Raw genomic sequence first — 21,623 nt, 5'->3', positions numbered from 1 at the left:
GAGACCTCAGGCAACCAGTGGTGGAGGACACAGAGCAGAGATCAGCCCTAGGCACAGTGATAGGCCCCTCCTAAAGCCCACACTTTGAAACCTGGTCTCAGTGATGGGTCAGGCCCCGGCTAGAGGACATGGAGGCCATTTAGATGGCTATTTATGACTGGCCACTCATTTACTCTTGCAGCTCAGGGGATGAACCCAGAGCCCACACCCAGCCCAGACTCCTCCTCTAAAGGAAAGTAGCTTGTCTGCCCAGATTCATCTTCACAACAATAGCCACGCCCTGTTCCCACAAGAGCTGATCACAGGCAGTTTGTCCAGGAAAAGTCCCCTGAGCAAGGAAGTGCCCAAGGGGAGGGCCACGGGGGCTTCATGGAGGGAAGGTCCCAGAGTAGAGATGAACTGGATATGGCAGCTTCCCGGCCCATTACTGGGAAGAGAACACTGAGCCACAGCCTGGTCCTCAAGCCTTCTCCAGCACATCATGCTAAAGGCTGCCTCACTCCTCCCTAGGGAGACGGCACTCATGTCTCCTACATCTCCTTGACAACCGCAGCTCAGCCCAGTGCTGTGGCCCATTCCCCAAGGAGGTGCAGGTGCTTGAAACCACCAAAACCATCGCACCCAAACATAGAGGTTTTAGGCTCTTGGCTGAAAGAAAAACAGAAGTAACTTAAAAACAAATCTGTTGCTTGATGAAGCTTCAGTTTGGGGAGAGGAAAAGGTCAAGTGGGCAGTAGTGATGGTTTGAGTGGTGTGCACCAGCGCTACTGTCTGCTCTTGAAAACCCTTATGTGTATGATGAACACCTCTGGAATCAACCACTGTTTAAGGTCTAGGATTCTCATGTCTGGTTTTCCTTAAACGGCATGTGGACCTGAGCATCCTTGCCCAGCTTTCTCCCTGCTGCACCTGTGGGACAGGGTTGGCCAGGGTTGCTAGGTTACAGTCGTGGTTTCATCTTTTCCAGGGATAGAATGTGTATAGCCATTGTGGGTTTAGCTCACTGAGGTAATTTTTTATCTCACCGTCTTAAATCAGCTCCAGCTGTGAGCACTGCTGACATCTTATACCTGGACTTACACACTTTTAGGTATCTGCTGCTTTTCCAGATAACCCTAAGAAGTATTGCAAAGCAATCCAACAGAGTCCTACTAGAGGGGTTCATTTCTCTACCACAGAGGTTCATCTGTGTCTGCACATCAGTGGGCCATCAACTCCCACAGGGCAGGACTGGACAATAGCAGAAACGGGGAGTCTGGCTTTCCAGCAGACAGCACTCACTGTATCCTACTAATCTGGTCCCCACTGAAGCAATACCTTGCCCACCAATCTGGTCTCCACTGAGGCAGCACCTCATTACATCCCACTGACCTGGTCCCCACTGAGGCAGCACCTTGTCACGCCCCCACTGACCTGGTCTGATACATTGTACCAGTCATAATCAAAGGAGTGGACATTCTTGATCTGAGAAAAGGACAAGATGAACAGATTGTAGCAGGCCCGAGAGGTGTAGAGCAAGATGACGGTGACACCGACAGCGGTCACCTGACACACCGATGAGCCCTGGAAGACAAAGCCAACAGGAGTGGGCCACTGACCCCATCGCTGGTGTCACCCAGTGAGCCCTGACACACCGATGAGCCCTGGAAGACAAAGCCAACAGGAGTGGGCCACTGACCCCGTCCCTGGTGTCACCCAGAGCATCCCACTCCTGACCCTGCTGCCTCTGCACCCCTTCCTCTCAGATTTCTGTTCCCTTCATCTAAAACGTGGGACTGGGACGATGCCACTAAGAGGGTCAACTGCAGGCCTCTTTCCGTGTGTGTCTCTTAGTGTCTTCCTGGGTCATACTCTCCCCTGTGCTAGAGAAAGGGTCCCACTGTACCTGGAGCTTGCTGGTCCTCCTGCCCCCTCTGCTGAGCACTGCGATTACGAGCGCATGATGCTGCACTCCACATTTAATGTGTTTTCTGGGGGAGTCGGAGTCAGGTCCTTATGCTTGCGCATCACTGGCTGGGGCATCACCTAGCCCCCAAGGCCTTGATCTTAAGAGCCAGAAAGTCACAAAGCTCATGGGATTCCTTAAGTCCCACGGTTCAGTGACAAGATCCTGGCTGACTGCCTGGCACAGCCTGCAAGCCCCGGTCAGGATACACACGGCCTTGTTCAAGGTCTAGAACCTTCAAGGCTGGGAGCACAGGAGTCCTGCTCGGCCTCTGGGATGGGGTCACGGGTTGTCTGTGACTTATTCCTCTTTATGAAGCTTTAACTGAGGCAGAACCTGATAAAGGACCACAGGAAAGCAGAACTGACTGCGTCCTGCACTGAAGAATCATCTGTCACGGGTCAGCTAATATCTGACATCCACCGTTTAAGCCTCCCTTTTAAAAACAGTTTTTTCAAAATTTTATGCACAACTCATGTATTAGAAGTAAGATAATGAACTTGATGGCATGTATTAGAAGTAAGATAATGAACTTGATGGCAAAAAATAAATGTAAAATGGCCCAGCTAATGGAGGATTTTCATGAGTCCAGCTGAATCACGGGGTGCCCTGTGAGGGCTAGAGGTAGGGATCTTCATCTACTGACCCTCCCTAAAGACAACCCTTGCAGTTTTCAGGCCAAAGGCACACGGAGACCCTGAGAGTTCCAGAGGAAGGCGACAGCAGGTCTGTCACAGGGCAGCTAAAACACAGACGCTGGAGAAATCCCAGGCTCCTCACAACTGACAGGGCCAGACCAGAGGAGTGATCAGGGTGAGGATGGAGGTGAGGGGCCAGTCCCCCTGGCTGTCCCAGAGCAAGCGCTGGGAACATTCCACCGGCAAGGAGTCACCATGGAGGCCATGAACCCTGGCCCTCATTTGCTGACCTGGGACAAGCTTCCTGACCTCTCTGGGCGTGTCTCTGTTTCCTTATCCATTAAGTGGGATTTAACACTCCCGCTAAAAATGCTTGTCAAGTCAGGCCTGGAGGTGTAAGCCCATAATCCCAGCTATAGTGATGGTGGCTGAGGCAGGGTTATCACCAGTTAAGTCCAGCCTGGTGACAGTTCAAGGCCTGCTGAGGCAACTCAGCGAGACCCTGTCTTATGATTTTTGTTTTGTTTTTTTTCTTTGTTTTTTAAAGGCTGGGGACAGAGCTGAGTGGTATAGATTTTGGCTGATATACACTATGCCCTGAGTTTGAGCCCATTACCCCATCCCCAAAAGGGTGTTTATCAAGGGACCAAGGACAGACAACACTAGACACAAGCATGCTATTAGTGTTGTTGGTATAGCTATACTACTAGACATTAAGATGTGGGTTCAGCCAGGCCTAATGGTACATTCTGCTAGTCCTAACTACTCAGAGGCCTTAGGGGCAGGACCACAAGTTTGAGGCTAGCCTTTGCTGAGTTCAAAGCCAGCCTGGGAAACATCAAAAACCTTGTCTCCAAATAAGAATTTTTCAAATGTGCAGGGCTGTAACTCAGTGGGAGATGCTGCGTAGCATGCACAGGCCCTGGATTTGATCTCCAGCACCACAAAAATGAGTTAACGGTTCAACAGATATAGCTCTAAACCAGACTGAGCTTTCCCAACAACTTTACACACTTAACGTGTGCTAAGCCACCCGGAAATAAAAGTTCACACAAAGTTCAGTGAGCCACAGGGCAAGCAAGATCTGTTGTGCCCTAGGTGCAAGCCAGGAAGCCGTTTTCAGAATAAGGAACTTGCCACATTCCCACCTTACCTTTGACTCCAGGTAGATGTTGGCTAGGGACATCTTGGAGATTTTGTAGAGGCAGATGGAGAGAGAGACGGCACACAGCACAAAGAGTGTATCATTGATGGCCACTCTCACAGAGACGATAACCTTCCTTTCCCAGGTTCCCGTCTTCACCAGCACAGCACAGGTCAGATTCACCAGCAGGAACACAAGGCTGATGAAGAGCGAGGCCAGGTAGAGGGGTAACCTGGGGACAACGAGACACCAGGATGTTACTTGAGCGCTACATTCTGGGTCGCAGAACCGATCCCTCGCAAATGCTAAGGGACAGCTGGATGTAGTTAACACATCATTTGCATATGTGTTGTATGCCTCCCCACACTCACCAGCTGCAGAGAGCTTCTATCAGTAAAAACCTGCCACCGGGGCTGCAGACACAGCTCAGCAATTCTTCCTTCCAGAGGACCTGGGTTCAATTCCCAGCACCCACATGACAGCTTACAACTGTCTGTAACTCCAGCCCAAAGGTCAACTTCTGGCCTGTACTGGAACCAGGCCCACACGAGGTATACACAGATACACTCAGACAAAACAGTCATACATAAAATGAATACAGGTTTAAAATAACCAAACGAAACAAAAAACCCTGCCGCAGCTAAGTGGCAAAACCCTTGCCTAGCATAGAGACCTGGATTTGAGCTCTAACAGTGCAAGGAAACCACAACACAAACCTGCCACGGCAACTAATAAATGCTAAATGGATTATTCTTATCAAACTGCAGAGCCAAGCCATAGGCGGTTCATTTCCCCACCAGTTCCCGCTTACAGTTTCTCAGAGCTACACACATGTCAGAGACCGCCACAGGTGACGCAGACTGCTCCGCCTCACTGGCGCTCGGGGTCTCGCCTCAGGCTCCTCTCACACTCCCATTACAGCTCTTCCCGCAGACCCACGTGGTAGAAATGCAAAAAAGAGGGAAATCGTGTGGCTCAAAAACGGACTGGCATTGAGGGCTTCGCTCAGCCCTAGTTCACATCCCCAGAACATTCACAAAAAGGGCATGGCCGTACACACCTGCAGCCCAGTGACTGGAGGTGGCTAGGGTGACAGATGGGAACTGTCTGGCCTAGTTCCAGATTCAGTGGGAGACGACCTCAAGAGAATAAGGACTGCGATAGAGCTGGACGCACAACATCAATGTCCTCCTCTGGCCTCTGAGTGCATAAGTGGACACATATGCATGCATGTACCCCGCCCCCTGCACACATGCATACACACACACACATACACACACTAGACTGTTGCAAGTGACCTATGCTTCTAGTCTCAACACCAGTTAGAAGCCGTGATCCCACAAAGCCTTTTGCTCTTTGGCTTCCAGAACAGCCTGTAGCTCAGCCCAGTAGCTGCTACAGAGACCTCTGTTGCCTCTGACCCTCACGCACCCTCCATTTTCTCTGCTTTCCTGGGTCCCTCACACTTAAATTCCACAGGTTTCTCATGACTGACAACCAGAGAGATTTAAGAACCAAGTCATGCCTGCCCCCACCTACTCAAGGTTCAGAGCCTGAGGCCTGACTGTGCTCACGCCACCGCAGGCGGGGTTTCCAGCCGCTGTTCTGTATGTTCTGAGATGGGAGAACGTGGCTCAGCCGCTAGTGTGCTCGCCTGGCACGTATGAGGCCCTGGGTTCGATTCCCAGTGCTGATTAGCCGGGAGTGCTGGTGCACGCCTGTGGAACCAGGAAAGGATCAGCGGTTCACAGCCATCTTCAGTGACATTCTAATGAACTGGGGGTCAGCCTTGAATACATGAAACCTCGCCTCGGAAGGAAGGGCTCAGGCCCAAAACCCTGCGTGAGATACCTGAACCTGGCTCCCTCTGGTTCCCAAACTACAACATCCTCTTGCTGGAAACAATTTGGCATGAATGAAGGGTATCTTTCCAGGGGACCATGGATGCCTCCCTGCACAGCCTTGTACCCAGAGCCACATGCACTCCTGGCTCATCTGATGAAAAGGGGAAGCCAGCTCTAATGACAAGGAGCTCAGAGTGTGTGTGTACCCTGGAAGGAGGAACATGTGGCCCAGAGAAATGAGATCCTGACATACCAGAAGGAGTATGTGATTGGGGTTGGACACAGGCACTGGGGGACTAAAACTCCATCCCAGACTCCCACTCCTACCCCAAAAAACACAAGAGGTCAGACTGCTCTTTCTGGAAGACGCAGAACCTCAACGGCTCACATCACTGCAGGTCCTGGGAGGTGGAGGAGCTGCAAACGAAGGCAGCATCATTTTCATTTCTTCCCACGTTGAGCATCACTAATCCAGAGGCCACAAAAGCTAAGCAGGGTCAGCCTGGTTAGCACCGTGATGGGAGATGCGGTGCAGAGCACAGACAAGCTGGGCTGTTACCATAAAACAGCTTTCTACTCATTGCAAACCGAGTATCCCTCATCCAAAATGCTTGCAACTAGGCAAAGCCCTGGTTTAATCCCAAGTACAATTAATTAATTATAAAATTAAGTTGTTTGGGGGCTGGAGAGATGGCTCAGTGGTTAAGAGCACTGACTGCTCTTCCAGAGGTCCTGAGTTCAATACCCAGCAACCACATGGTGGCTCACAACCATCTGTAATGAGATCTGGCGCCCCCTTCTGGCATGCGGGCACACGTGGAAGAAATGCTGTACACCTAATAAATAAATAAATCTTTAAAAAAAAATTAAGTTGTTTTAAAAGCTGGGAATATAAATTAGAGTGAGGTATCTCAGGAACAGACCCCAAGTGTAAACAACAACAACAAAACAATTACGTTTCATCAGCACATTCAGGTGCTCTGGTGTTGACGGTATTTGTAATTTTGAGACTAAGGATACTCTACCTCCTGGCCCCAACGCCCCAGCATCTAGTGGATAAAGCTCCAGCTCAACAGTGTGGAGGAAAAACACACAGAGAACGACCCAGCAGCAGTGACAGAATCAGAGCAGACAAACTGCAGGCAGTGTTGGGCACAGACTCCCAATCCACGCACAGTTTTCTGAACTTGTTTCCCGGATACAGACTGGGAATGAAAAAATAACTCTTCTGGTGGCCAAATAGATGGCTCTGTGGTTATGAGAGTGTGTGCTCATCCAGAGGACTTGGGTTCAATCCCCAGCACCCACAGCAGGCAGCTTACAGCACCATATAACTCCAGCTCCAGAGGGAGCCAACACTTCCAGCGTCCTCGGGCATCCCCATATACACAAATACACACACACACACACACACACACACACACACACACACACACACTCAAAAGCATTTAAATAGATTGAGCGTTGAATAAATATTGTAGAATCCTCATTACATACACAGTCATCTCTCAGTATCTACAAGAGATTCATTCCAGGACACCAAAGACACCAAAATCCAAGGATGCCTGGACAACCCTTACATAAAAAGGCCTGTTTACACAGAACCTATGCACATTTTCCTGTATAACCTAAATCAAGTCTGTGTCATGCAGGATAACCAACAGACAGCAAATGACTGATAAGAAAATATGTGTGTATGTTCAGTACCGATGCAATTTCTTTCTGGGAGGTTCTTTTGTGGGGAGGTCATATTTTTAGAGTGCATGGGGGGTATATAATGTATGTATGTGGGTTCATGTGCCACAGCACACATGTGGAAATCAGGGGACAATTTATGGTAGCTGGTTCTCTTTATACTCTCTACACGTGGGTTCTGGGGATAGAACTCGGGTCCCCTGGATGAGCAGTACACTCTCAGAACCGCAGACCCATGACATCAGCCTATTTCTGGCCCACTGATGTTGACTCCACGGATGTGGAAGTGAAATCTGTGTACATTTCTGTGGTGACACAAGGATTCACTTTTCCAGTGTTTTGTGCCCGTGGTGGGGGAGTGCTTTGGGGCAAGCCCACAAAGATTGCAATGTGCCCCAGCCCCCTCTGAGGCCTTTTTTTCTTTTTAAACTATGTCCCCATAGCCAAATTTGATCACTATTGCTTATCTTTGATGAAATAGGTCTCGTGAGCCCAGATTAGCTCAAAATTCACAGCACAGGGAGGCCACGAACACAGGATCCTGCCTCAGGAGCCCAAGAGCTGAGATTACAAGTGTGTACCATCACACCTGACCCAAATCTGACCACTCTAGGTTTGGAGAATGACCACTTTCTCTAACAATGCAGGGAAGGTCACAGACCATCTGGAGGAACATACACAATCACCTTTTCCCATTAATTGAGCATGTCACTCGAGGAGTCCCTCAGACCATGGCCTTCTCTTGGGCTTCTAGAATAAACCAGAACGGTCTCAAACTTGGTATCTAGCTGAGATGACTTTGGACTTCTGACCTTTCTGCTTCCTCCTCCAGAGTCCAGAGATCATAGGTATGCACCACATCCGGTTTTTATAAGTACTAGGAGTTGAACTCAAGACTTCATGCATGCTGAACGAGCACCAGACCAAAAGTTACATGTTTGAAGCAAGCATGATAGTAAGTACCTGCAAAGCCAGCAAGCAGGAGGCTGAGGAAGGAGGACAGAGTGTGCAAGACAAACCTGGGGTGTGTGTGTGTGTGTGTGTGTGTGTGTGTGTGTGTGTGTGTGTGTGTACATACTGTTCCACAGGACTCCAGCCTGGTGTGTATGTGTGTGTGTGACTGAGTGTGTGTGTGTGTGTACATACTGTTCCACAGGACTCCAGCCTGGTGTGTATGTGTGTGTGTGTGTGTGTGTGTGTACATACTGTTCCACAGGACTCCAGCCTGGTGTGTATGTGTGTATGTGTGTGTGTGTGTGTGTGTGTGTGTGTACATACTGTTCCACAGGACTCCAGCCTGGTGTGTATGTGTGTGTGTGTGTGTGTGTGTGTGTGTGTGTGTGTACATACTGTTCCACAGGACTCCAGCCTGGTGTGTGTGTGTGTGTGTGTGTGTGTGTGTGTGTGTACATACTGTTCCACAGGACTCCAGCCTGGTGTGTATGTGTGTGTGTGTGTGTGTGTGTGTGTACATACTGTTCCACAGGACTCCAGCCTGGTGTGTGTGTGTGTGTGTGTGTACATACTGTTCTACAGGACTCCAGCCTGGTGTGTATGTGGGTGTGTGAGTGAGTGAGTGTGTGTGTACATACTGTTCCACAGGACTCCAGCAAATCCAGCAATGTGCCGGCTCTCATGAGCAAGGAGAGCACTCCATTAGGCAAACAGGACCACTGCAGGGCTGTCTGGTGTTTACAGAGGGTGAGTGTACACACTCTGTACACTTTGACCTTTTGTCTGAGAAGCAACGTTCTGAGGTACTTACCGATACTTGAGTAATTCTGGAGAGTATTTTGACTTGGCTTTGAAAATCACCTGCAATGACAGAAAAACATGGAAGATTGGGGCATTAAAGTGTTTAGCAACAAGATGTCACCGTCACTTAAGTCCCCTTCCTTTCACAGCCAGGTACCGGGCACTTTCCGACACTGAGAAGCAGTTCTCAAAAGGCTGAGGTGAAGAGGGCACCAGGTTCCAGGACTGCCCAGGCTACGAAGTGAGTTTAAGGTCAGCTTCAGCAGCTCAGTGAAACCTTGTCTTGAAACGTAAAGTACGGACCGAGGATGGATGCTAATGAAAACCTGAGCTCAGGCAAGGGCTTGCCTAACATCAACAAGGTCTTGGGCTCAGTTCCCAGGACTGCAGAAAACCAAACCAAACCAAACTAAAACAAAATAAACAAACAAAAAAAAGTGTGTGGGGGGGGAACCTTCATTAAAATAGCCAGCCAATGAAGAAAAGACAGAAAAGACTTTTAAGGGGTGTTTTTAAAGCAGACACGGTGGTATTTGACCACCATCCCCAAACTCAGGAAATTCAAAAATTTAGAGCCAGCCAAGGCAAGACTCTTGTCACGCACAAAAAAGGTGCTTTATCTTATCATAAAGATACGTCACTTTGCGGGGCGGTGGTGGCGCACGCCTTTAATCCCAGCACTCAGGAGGCAGAGGCAGGCGGATCTCTGTGAGTTCAAGGCCAGCCTGGGCTACAAGAGCTAGTTCCAGGACAGGAACAAAAAAAAAAAAAACTACGGAGAAACCCTGTCTCGAAAAAATTCAAAAAAAAAAAAAATACATCACTTTGTTTAATGTTGTGCTACAGTCAGGCTCATTCAATGTCTGTAGCTTTCTTTAACTCACTATCTACAAATCCCCAACGCTCAGTGGCTTTACCGTGAGACTAACCATCCCTACCCATGGTGCCCCTGGGAGCCACACTGCCAGCCTGGACACATGTGAGTGGTCCTATCCCATGAGCTCGGCTCCATGCATGATGTTGTCAGCAAAGAGAAGGCCAAGACCAGCCCTGCCTTCGATGGCTTACAGTCCCACTGAAGAAAATGTGTCCAGATATGCAGACCTACTAAAATAGTCTCTAACTGCAGCTGGCGGGAGCACAGACTTACAAGCTGCGGACTCAAGTCTCTGACTGGGCCACCATCATCTCTGCCCTCAGCAGTGCCGCAGATGTGGCCTAGGTCACACGAAGACATGGGAAAGACTATGAATGGAGGCCCAGGGCTCCTGTGGGATCCCAGCTCACTCCCAGCCTTGGCCAGTGCTGTGTCTGCTTTCTCTGGCATGTGCAGAACGGTGTCCTCATTCAAGAGATCCAAAATAGTCCCCACAGTCCCTTGGTCAACACAGCCCCACCAACTATGTACCTTACAAATAAGGAAATGCTTCTTTTGCTTCTAGAAGTCCCTGGCCCTGCAGCTCTGCCTGCCCACTTTCAGTGAAGGACACAATGAATGAACTCGGGGGAGACCCAACAACCCTAGCCAAGACCCATGAAAATCCTTTCCCAGCCCCACACAAAGGGCAGGGTTCCCATTTCCAGCACACACATCTTGGAAACATTCACCTGCTTCAGCACGGCAACCCACGTGTGAGGATTAGCTCTGAGGCAAAACCTTTACACTGTTCCAACAGACCGGGTAATCAATAATAAACAGTATTGGAAACTGAGAATATGGTCATGTGAGCAAATACATGTAGAAACATTAGAAAACATACTTATCTTCTTAAATCATTTCTGTGTGCATGAATATGGGCATTTGTGTGTGCATGAATATGGGTGGAGGTCAAAGAGCATCTGTGAGTCTGTCACGGAGGGTTTGTCCCAGGGATCAAACCCAGGCCATCAGTCTTGGCAGAAAGCATCTTTACCCACTGACCTGTCTTGGGGCCCCAGAAAATACCTGTTCCCTACAGGAGTTCTCAGAGCCTTTAAAAAGAGTGCTATAATGTCAGTCTCTAAGAGAAACATGCTGTACGTCAGAGTTTTCCAAACTGATTTCATCACTCAGTCTTCCTAATGGCCGCTCAGAGACCAGATGCCGGGGAACACTGCCCTGCGGTAGAGATGGGGTGTTCATGGCAGCCTGAGAATCAGTAACAACACCAACGAGAATGGCAACAACAATTAGGAAGAGCAGCCAGGCGGTGGTGGTGCACGCCTTTATCCCAGCACTCGGGAGGCAGAGGCAGGCGGATCTCTGAGTTCGAGGCCAGGCTCTAAAACTACAGCAAAACCCTGTCTCGAAAAACCAAAAAAATAAAAATAAAAAATAATATTAATTAGGAAGAGCACATTTAAAATGTATCCAAGTTTTAGCCCCTGGACATGAATCCAAGGAATACACTAAATAGGAAAGTCGCTCCTCTCACCTGCCGCTATCAAGATGACACTAAGCTACCAACCCTAACTCACCACTAAGGTCTCCTCCCTGCCTGAAGGGAAGAAGTCATCCCAGATAGAAGGACACCACCGTGATCCTCCCAAGCCAACAAACCAAAATCAAAACAAAAGCCTCACCCACTTTGCAAGTGTGGCAACGGCATCTCGTCTGAATGCAGCCAGGCTCCTCAGACTGTGCTCAGAACTCTTCCCTTGTCCTAAAACTTAAGTTCCCTAAAGTTTACAGAAATGACTGACGACTGAAACCGAGATATTAGTGACATGAGAACGAATATTTGATAGATAGCATACTGATAGATCAATGCAAATATAAAGACTTTGAACATAATTTTGTCCTCATTAATTAAGACATACACTCTGCGCTAAGTTGTAAAGCAGTAATAATTCCAGGCTGTCCTGTGCACCCATTCTGTCTGCAGGCCTTCATTAAAGACTGATGGAAACCAGCCTCACGTGAAGCCTTGGTCCTTGGGGCCTCTTATCCCACTACCCACCTCTGTGAGCCTGCACTGACTCCAGGAGCTCAGCTGGGAATACAAGAAGCTCCTCGGTGGGGAGGCAAAGATGAATCACTCTTGCAGTTTACAGAGCTGTTGACAGCATATATATCCTGAGGGATACAAAGTCAGAGCCACAAAAGGTGCAGGAAGGAGACCCCACCACCTGACTGCTTAAGGGGTGAATTCAACAAGAGATTAAGGAAACAATTCTAATGGGCCCCTCAAAGGACTGCCAGCGGAGGCAGCAGGCACTTGGCTGACCTCTGAAGAACTGTAGAAAGGAAGAGCTGGTTCCTGACCTGAAGGCAAACAGGCATACCCTAAAAAACACCAGCGAAGAAAGAAGAGGGAAGAGAAGATGGAGGGTGTAGGAAATGGTGAGAGGAAGAAAGACATTGAATCAGGCATGAGGATGGGTAATGAGGTGTGGAGGATGTGAGACCCAGGAAGGTCTGAGGGGAAGTGAGGAGACAGGAGGTGCAAGGGTCTGAGGACAAGCAGGGAAGTGTGAGGTGGGGAAGTCTGAAAGGAAGCAGGCGGGCTGACAGGGTGGGCTGACAGGGAGTGTGAGGAGATCTGAGAGGTGTGGAGGTGAGAGACCAAGAGAGGTGTCAGATAAAAGAGGGGATGATCAAAGGCAGGGGTAGGGAGGTGTAAAGAGATGGGGTACAGAGGGGTCTGGGGAGGGGAGGGAATGGTGGAGAGGTGGGGTACAGGACGGTCTGAGGAGGGGAGGGAGGGGTGGAGAGTTGGGGTACAGGACGGTCTGAGGAGTTGAGGGAGGGGTGGAGAGGTGGGGTACAGGATGGTCTGAGGAGGGGAGGGAAGGGTGGAGAGGTGGGGTACAGGACAGTCTGAGGAGGTAAAGGAGGGGTGGATAGGTGGGGTACAGGACAGTCTGAGGAGGTGAGGGAAGGGTGGAGAGGTGGGGTACAGGACAGTCTGAGGAGGTGAGGGAAGGGTGGAGAGGTGGGGTACAGGACGGTCTGAGGAGGTAAAGGAGGGGTGGAGGGGTGGAGAGGTGGGGTACAGGACAGTCTGAGGAGGTGAGGGAAGGGTGGAGAGGTGGGATACAGGACGGTCTGAGGAGGTGAGAGAGGTGTGAGGTTTTGTAGTGAGGTGTGGGACAGCATCAAGATGCGAGTGTACAAAAGTGAAGGAGATGAGAAAAGGTAAAATGTGAGGAGATATGAAGAAAGGAAGGGAGGTGAGGAGAGAGAAGGGGGGAGTATGGGGAGGGTGAGGTTGAGATGTGGGGAGTGTGAGCAGACATGGAAGGCGTGAGGAGCTAAAAGATATGAGGATAGAGAAGGGGGGCGCTTGGAATTGTGGGTTCGTGGGATTTGACAGGATGTAGGTAGGCAGAAGGTAGAATTACAGGGAGGTGTGGGGTAGCGAGATGGGAACTGTGAGGACACAGAGGAGCGGAGGTGGAAGTGTGAGCCTGGGAGCCTCCTGGAGTTCTGGCACAGCAGGAAGGCTGGATCAGGGGCTGCGAGACACCAGCCTGGCCCTGGCTGGGGAGGTTAAAACCATAGAAGGGTTCCAAGGAGAACTGCTCTCGGCAGAAGCAAAGATGGGCAAATCAGAGCCATGCTGTAGGTGGATGGCTGTCTGGGCAGTTAGGTGGGGAGAAAGGGACTTCCTTTTGGGGTGACAGGTGATTGTAGTGATAGCTGTACCACTCTAACTGCAGTGCCCTTTTAAGTAGAGGAATCGTGGGCTGTGAATTATCCCCTAGTTAAGCTGTTGTTTTGTTTTGCTAAGAGGAACAGAGAGGAGTCAGACCGGCCTATTCAAACAGTCAAGGTCAGTCTGGGGGACTGTGGGACAAGGAGGGCTGTCACGTGTGCGGAGAGGTGAGGCACTGTGACTGTGGCCACTGGGTCTGGCAGCTGGGGAAGGCCGGAGAGGGAAGTGCGTACCCAGAACCCCAGGCAGAGGGAAGTGGGAGCCGTGAGTCAAATCTGGACATAATCACTCTTTAAAAATGGATTCAGGTGACATGTCAGGCAGAGGTTATTTCAGGGTGTGAGTTGGCCCTGGTTAAAATTTTAAGACTGAAGATCTGAGCAGGAAAGAGGCAGGAGACCCAGTGAAAGGATGAGTAGCCAGGCCATGGCCTGGGGTGGTTTGAGTAAGAGCGGCCCCCACAAGGAAACAGAGTCCAGCTGGCCATCTCCTGTCACCAAAAAGCTTCCAGTACCAGGACTGGATTACATCTAATGGAGCTGTTGCCCAAAGAAGCCCCATTGGGATCCCCAAACAACTCAGGCTGTCACCAAGACTATAGCTTGTGATTGATTGCTCTCCACAACTAACAGCAAGGCCCCGTTGCTGAAGACAACACCACACAACTCACTGAACACATAGATGTCCAGCTGGGACCAGCACAGAGCATTCATTCCCTCCGTTCCAGGGTCTCTGTCATAGGGAAGTCCTCCGCACACATCCAAAGAGAAATGTAAACACCAAGCCAGCCACAAACGCTTTATCATCAATGGTGCACTGTCTGCAAATAGGGTAATGCTGGCACAAAGCTACCACTAATCATACAATCACTCATTTGACCTTGAAGGCCTACTCCATGAGATGGAACCCATACCCTGACACTACCTGAAACTAGACAGCCCAGGGACTAAGGTAAAACCAAAAAACTAGGCTAAAAAAGAAAAAAAGAATGCAGTGATAAAATGATTCCTAATGATTCTGCTATACTCAGAGATCAGTGCCTTGTTCAGCCATCATCAGAGAAGCTTCTTCCTGCAGCAGATGGGAACAAATACAGAGACTCAAAGCCAGACATTACGAAGAAAGTTAGAGACCTTGGCACACTCAGTCTAAATGACATGTCTCCATCAAATCCCTCCCCTCAGAGCTCAGGAAACCATGTGGAAGAGGCAGAAAGAGTAGGAGCCAGAGGGGATGGAGGACACCGAGAAAACAAGGCCCTCGGAATCAACAGGAGTTCATCTGAACTCACAGAGCTGAGTTAGCATGGGTCTCGTACATATTACTGCTTCCAGTGAAGTGTTTTTATGGGATTCCTGAGTGTGCAAACAAGTGGGTCTCTGGTTGTTATGCCTTCTCTTGGTCTGTGTTGTCCAGCTTTGATGTCATAGTTTTTGTTTTTGATAGTTCTTGCTTTATCTTATTATATTTTACTTTGTTGTATTTTTTTAAAGGAAGAAAGGAAGGAAGGAAGGAGGGAAGGAAGGAAGGAAGGAAGGAAGGAAGGAAGGAAGGAAGGAAGGAAGGAAGAAAGGAAGGAAGGAAGAAAGGAAGGAGGGAAAATCTAGTCCCTATGGTAAAGGTTAACAACTGAATTGTCACTTACACCTGCTGGGACAGGGAAAATCAGTTTTCTCTATTGGATTGACACTGGGCATATCAACACTGCAGGACAGGTCTCATGCTCAGGAGTAGTTGACCAGCATATAATGGATGTCACTTTTTTTTGTATGCTTTTAATTGGTTGCAGTTTGGCATTTCATTTTGCTTCTTTTTGGGTGGTGGCTTATTTTGTTTTCTTGGTTTTGGGGGGTTTTGTTTTTTGAGAAAGAACTTCAAATTGGGTGGGTAGAGATGGGGAAAGAATCTGGAAGGACTTGGGGAAGTGGAAGAATATGATCGAAATATATTTCAATTTAAAAATTGTTTTACATAGGGGCTGGAGAGATGGCTCAGTGGTTAAGAGCATTGCCTGCTCTTCCAAAGGTCCTGAGTTCAATTCCCAGCAACCACATGGTGACTCACAACCATCTATAATGAGATCTGGCGCCCTCTTCTGGTCTGTAGGCATACAGACAGAACATTGCATACTAAATAAATAAATATTTTTAAAAATTGTTTTACATAGTAAAAAAATATAATAAAAATTATTTAAAAAGAGTAGCCTCGTAGATTCATATATTTGAATACTTAGTCACCAGGAAGTGGAACTGTTTTGAAAGGATTAGAAGGATTAGGAGGTGTGGCCTTGTTAATGGAAGTGTGTCATTGGGCTTTGAACTCTCTCTCTTCCTGCTACCTGAGGATCAGGATGTAGAATTCTTAGCTACTTTCCTCAGCACTATGTCTGCCTGTGTGTTGCCATGCTTCCTGCCATGACGATAACGGACAAACCTCTGAAACTGTAAGCCAGCACCCAATTAAATGCTTTCTTTTATAAGAATCGCCTTGGTCTGCTGTGGAATAATCCTTTTGTCCACTGTGAAGATTTGTCACTGAGACTGGTTTAACAAAGAAGCTGAATGGCCAATAGCTGAACAGGAAAAAGTTAAGTGGGAAAGCCAAACTAAGAATGCTGGGAAGGAAAAGGGCGGAGTCAGAGGAGATGCCAGAGATGAAAAGGAATCAGGATGTATAGAAAATGAGGTAACAAGACATGAGCCATGTGGCAGAGGACAGATAAGAAATATGGGTTAATTTAAATTTAAGAGTTAGATAGTAACAAGTCTAAGCTATTGGCTGAGCATTGATAATTAATATTAAAACTATGGTTCTTTAGGAGCAGGCGGCCAGGACAGAAACTTCCACCTACATTGGTCATGTGTTTCTTCACAGCAGAACACTGACCAAGATAGGCTCCCAGACACCCTGAGAAGCTGGGTCAGGAACTGGGCATTTCCTCCTTCCCCTCCCAACACTGAGACCAGGGCTTTCAGGGGATTCCCCCACCAACGGGACAGAGAGACAGCAGGAATGGCCTGAAGGAGGAGGATACCAATCTCATCAGAGACACCATAGGCCTGTCACCTCAGGTCTTACAGGCCTGTCTCTTGGGCCTTTTCCAAGACAAAGGGGCCTGTAAATTCCTTTTAGTTTTAACTTCACTTCATCAGCCTTTTGTTATTGTGGGGAGGGGGTATCGGTTAGCACAGGCTGGCCTAAAAGGCTCAAGCCCCTTCCTCTGTCTCTCAGGCACAGAGCTGACAGTCCCACAACCACCATACCCAGTTCCTCTGCTTCTTTAAGTTCTACCTGGAGCTGGGCACTATACTATGATGCAGGCCACTTAGGAGGCCGAGATAGGATCTAAATTCAAGGTCTGCCTGGGGTACAGAGTTGAGTCCAGGGTCAGCCTGGTCAACTGGGTGAGGACTTGTCTGAAAATGAAAAGCAAAAAGGGCCGGGGTTCATAGTGATAGCAAGCTTGCCTCACATTCAAAAGAACTCGGGTTCAATCTCCAATAAGAGGAAAGGGAAGGCGCGGAAAAGACAGTAATAAGTCCTCTCAGTGTCTGTCTGTCCTAGCGGGTCCAGGCAGGGTGTCACACAGGTCTTAGGTGGCACTCAGTGACTTGTTCTCTATGGTGAAGGCTGTTCATCTGAGTTTCAGCCTTAAAAGGCTGCAGCTGACAGATGACAGGAATGTGGGGGTCCTGCATGGTTCCCTGAACGGGCTTCTTCACTACACTCAACTATAATTAACCTCAAGACCCCCCAGGAACCCCAGGCTCTTCGCCACACCCTTCCAGATGACAGGCCCTTGCGTGTGACGCAGTTCTTTTGAGAAGTGGCTGACCTCTGCCTCTCTCCCCTAATAAATCTCAGGCTGTTGATGTCACAGATCGGCTCACACCCTCTGAACTCCCCATAACCCGTGTTTTCAACCACTACTTCACGCTGGCATTGGCATTCTCTTTCACTAATGTCACAATAGTTGGTCCTGGTAGAAACAGCCCGCATCACCTACCTTCCCATGTGTGACAGTGTCCTTTGCAAACCTGCTGACTCCAGAGACACAGCCGTTCCCACTATGTTCCAAGAGCTCCATGACATTTCTTAACTTATACTTAATTTGGAATTCCTCCTTTGTTTGCAGGGTGTGGGTACGTACCTGTAATGTCAGCATTTGGCAGGCTGAGGCAGAAGGATCATTTCGAGTTTGAGCCTAGTCTGGGGCTGTATATTGAGATCCTACTTGCAAATCACCCACTCCCACAAAAAAAAAAAAAAAGAATTCTTCTACAGAAACCTTCAAAATCCTTCCAAAATATAACCTTCTTAAGAGTCTGTACCCAATCCTGTGAAAAGATAGGCTTGGGGCCGCAGCACTATCCCCTTACCCTCTGCCAACCATGGCCCTGCCTTGTGGGCTGAAGGCACTGGGGAGCCCTTAGAAGTAGCTGGGAAGTTAGCTGTGCACACATAGGTTTGTAAATGTATGTATGTGGGCTGGTCTGGCAATGTTAAGAAGACAGGCTTGCATCTTTCCTGCTGAATTACACATCCCTTACATCCCTCTCCCTTTTTGTTTTGTGATAGCGTCTCAGTAAGGTGCTGAGGGTGGCCTTGAACTTACTCTGAAGACCAGACAGGCTGTGAACTCCAGACCCCCTCCCCCCCGCGGAGCCTCCAGGGTAGCTGGGATGGCAGGCCCGCACCATCACCTCTAAGGCCCATACATCCTTTTTACTTGGTTCATACATATGTTATACAAGAGTTCGTACATATGCTACACCATATCCCCAGCCACTTAAACATCTTATTTCAAAACATTCCGTATGCACACATGCACAGAGAGTAATTCATATGCCCAGCATTCACTTCCAATAGTAACACTTTGTATGTCTGTCCCAAGTAGGAGAGAGGAAGAGAGAGAGAACGTGAGTGTGTACGCCCCAGGGGTCAGCATCACAAGTCTTCCTAAACCAGTGTCCAACTTACTTTTTGAGACAGTATCTCTCACTAAATTTGGCAATGTCCAGTTAAGCCAGGCTGGTTATGCAGGCAATTCCAGGGATCCTCCTGTCTCTGTCTCCCCAGTGCTGGGATTACGGGCATATGTTACTATGTATGCCTGGCTTATTTGTTTGCTTGTTTTTAATGTGGATGCTGAGTATCAGAAATAAAGTCCTCATGTTTGTACAGCAAGCACTTGACTGACTGAGCCACCTCTCCAGCTCTGCACTTTGATTTTAATAAAACTGCTACCATTGCCAGCTAAGCCCTGCTTGGTTCTGTTCCCTGCCAAGGTGATTCCTTCCCTGAGGCTACTGTTTTCGACTCAGGCTGGTTTATACTTTTACTGTGTATATGTACGTATGCAGAAGAAACGATGGGGCTGTCACACACCAGTTGTGTTTCTTTTTTTCTTCTTCTTTTCGTTTTTTATTTTTTTTTTGTTTTTTTTTTTTTTTTGAGACAGGGTTTCTCTGTGTATCTCTGGCTGTCCTAGAACTCACTCTGTAGACCAAGGTGGCCTGGAACTCACAGAGATCCGCCTGCCTCAGCCTCTCTGAGTGCTGGGATTAAAGGTCTGAGCCACCACCAACCGGCTGTATTTCTTATGAATGTCTCTATCCCTCCCGCAGTCTTCTACAGCTGGCGTGTCCACCCACGACAACGCTCAGTGGAACGGCTCTCTAGTTCCTGCATCTTCGCCTAGCGCCACAGTCACCGTGCCTTCGCAGGCCACCTGTACACATCCATCTCAAGGGGAGGAACAAGGGGAAGAGTGGGGAGGCTTGAGCTGAACCCAGGCTTGAACCGCGATAGCTTCACCAATTATCAGCTGTGCATCTGGGACAGGTGCCTGACCTCACTACTCCTCCGGCACCCCTAAAATAGGACGGGTAACAGCACCTGCCCGGTGCATTCCTGAGGCCTCGGTGAGTGAAATGCCAAACACCTGCCTATTGAGACGCTATGGAGTCCTGTGGCGCCCACATGGCTACTAGGATTCAGGATCACCTGGCTTGTCTTCAAACCTCGATTCTAAATGCCCAAAGACTAGCCTGGATGCTTTCTTGACCCATAAAAGGAGCTCTCTTACTCAACCAGGTGAGGGACTCAGCGGCACGTGAGCACCTACTCACGGCCACGCTGCACTGCCCACTTCCTGATACACTGGGGAAATTACATAACCTCCCCCCCCCCAGGCCCTGGTCTTCTTCCTTCTTCCCTTGCCTGCCAGCACCAGTATCATCTCATTGCCTCATGGTGTGTGTCCACGGGCCCTGAGCGTCCCACTTCACCGAGCAGGACCACAGACGGTCAGGGTCCCTGAAATCAGATGCAGAGTGTGGCCCTTCCTACAGGATTCCCAGGAGAATTCGGAGTCGCCCTAGGGGATCTGCAGTTGAGGTCAGCAGTGCAAGACAGTGAAGTGAGAGTGCTTCTGCATTCTTTGTTAGTTTTCCTTCCGGGTGAGAGATACAGCTTTGGGACCAGAGAGGGTCTGCAGCCCCACACCTAGCCCGTGTCCATGGCAACAGAGCTGGGCCTATAGAGACGACACTGTACGCATGGTCCCCCAGGACAAACTCATCCCGTCACTTAAGAAGGGCAGCTAGAAGCTAGACGTGGTGGTACATGTCTGTAATTCCAGTCTTAAGGAGTCTGAGGTGGGAAGATGATGAGTTTGAGGCCAGCGTGGGCTACACAGTGAGGTCAAGGCTACCCTCCTATGGAAAGTTCTCCAAGTTGAACCCAAGGGCACGCCAAATGCTTCTCCCTGTTCTTGTCCTGCTGCAAGCTGGATCCAGAGTCAGCCCAGTCCCAGGCTCAGACGGGCTCAGCATCTGCCATACAACTGAGGTGGAAAGACGTTCATCTGGGTGCTGTCCCAGAGATATCTGTACCCTCTGTCCTCAGGTACCCAAGACCATCAGTGCAGCCTCATTCTAAGGAGACATGCCTCATGTCCAGAGAAGAGGCAGAGGTGCCCTCGCTGACTCAAGGACTGCTTCAGTCTGAGCTACACACCGCCCTGCCCTCCTGTTACTGCCCGTTCCAAGCAGACCGGGGAAGCACTGTCCACCTGCCTCGGCATACAGACTAACATCCGAGGACAGCCTCCCTCACGAGCTCTCTTCTCAGTCCCAGGAGTGACCGAGCTGTAGTGCTATGATCATATTCTCACAGTGAGCCACGATCACTGAACCTTTAGTCCAGTAGCCGGGACTCCTCAACTGCCACATGATCCAAAGGAGATTAACCAAGTGACTGGCGGAACTAGTTAGTCAAGCCCAAGGGCTCCACAAAGAAGGGTCATCTGGTCAGCACACAGCAGCGACACACTGTATCTTACCACAGGATTCCTTCCTGGAAAGTAAATTATGCAAAAGCTACGAAACAAGTTAGCACTAAAAATGCCCAGGTTTCCCCCACGGAGTAGCCTTCTGCTTCGGAAATAAGGCAAATGCGGAGGTTTATAGACTTTCCCAGGAACCCGTGACCTTGCGGGTCATGTGGTGTTGGATGGAGTTCCTCGTGTTCTACAAAGAAGGAATAGCTATGGGAACTCCTGAAGAGGAAGCAGCCTGGCTGAGGCTTTTTTCTCCCCCACCTCTCGCACTCGGGATGGAACTTGGGGCTTTAAGCATACCAAGCAAGTGCTATTCCACTGAGCTATATCCCCAACCTCCTTTTCTATTTTATTTGAAGACAACAACTTTCCAAGCTGCCCGGGCTGGCCTTGAACTCGTTCTGCAGCCCAGGTAGGCTTTAAAATATTGATCCTCCTGCCTCAGTCTCTTGTGTGGCAGGACTGATAGGCCTGGGCCAGCAGGCCCAGCTTCTGGGTAGGACTTTAAAGGACAGCAACCAGGAGGAGAGGGATAAGTCCGTATCGTGTCAGGAACAAGGGAGGGCACCAAGGATGGCTGGTTCCAAGTAGAAAGGCAGTTTTGCCTAGTGGTACAGGCCTGT

The 21,623-nt window shown here is 49.2% G+C and overlaps 1 protein-coding gene across 1 annotated transcript in view; it reads right to left on the bottom strand.

The window, feature by feature from the left end:
- Gpr137b (G protein-coupled receptor 137B) overlaps positions 1-21,623 on the bottom strand; it is a 38,490-nt gene that overhangs the window by 9,473 nt on the left and 7,394 nt on the right. The window contains exons 2-4 of the mRNA XM_075970211.1: positions 9,032-9,081; positions 3,737-3,959; positions 1,414-1,563 (exon numbers count right to left, since the gene is read on the bottom strand). Coding sequence (XP_075826326.1) covers positions 1,414-1,563; positions 3,737-3,959; positions 9,032-9,081 — 423 coding nt within the window. The remainder of the gene's footprint in view (positions 1-1,413; positions 1,564-3,736; positions 3,960-9,031; positions 9,082-21,623) is intronic.

The sequence above is a fragment of the Microtus pennsylvanicus genome, chromosome 4 (genome assembly GCF_037038515.1).
Source record: "Microtus pennsylvanicus isolate mMicPen1 chromosome 4, mMicPen1.hap1, whole genome shotgun sequence".
NCBI lineage: Eukaryota > Metazoa > Chordata > Mammalia > Rodentia > Cricetidae > Microtus > Microtus pennsylvanicus.
Note: the sequence above shows the minus strand (reverse complement) of the source record. Positions and strands in the feature narration are given on the sequence as shown.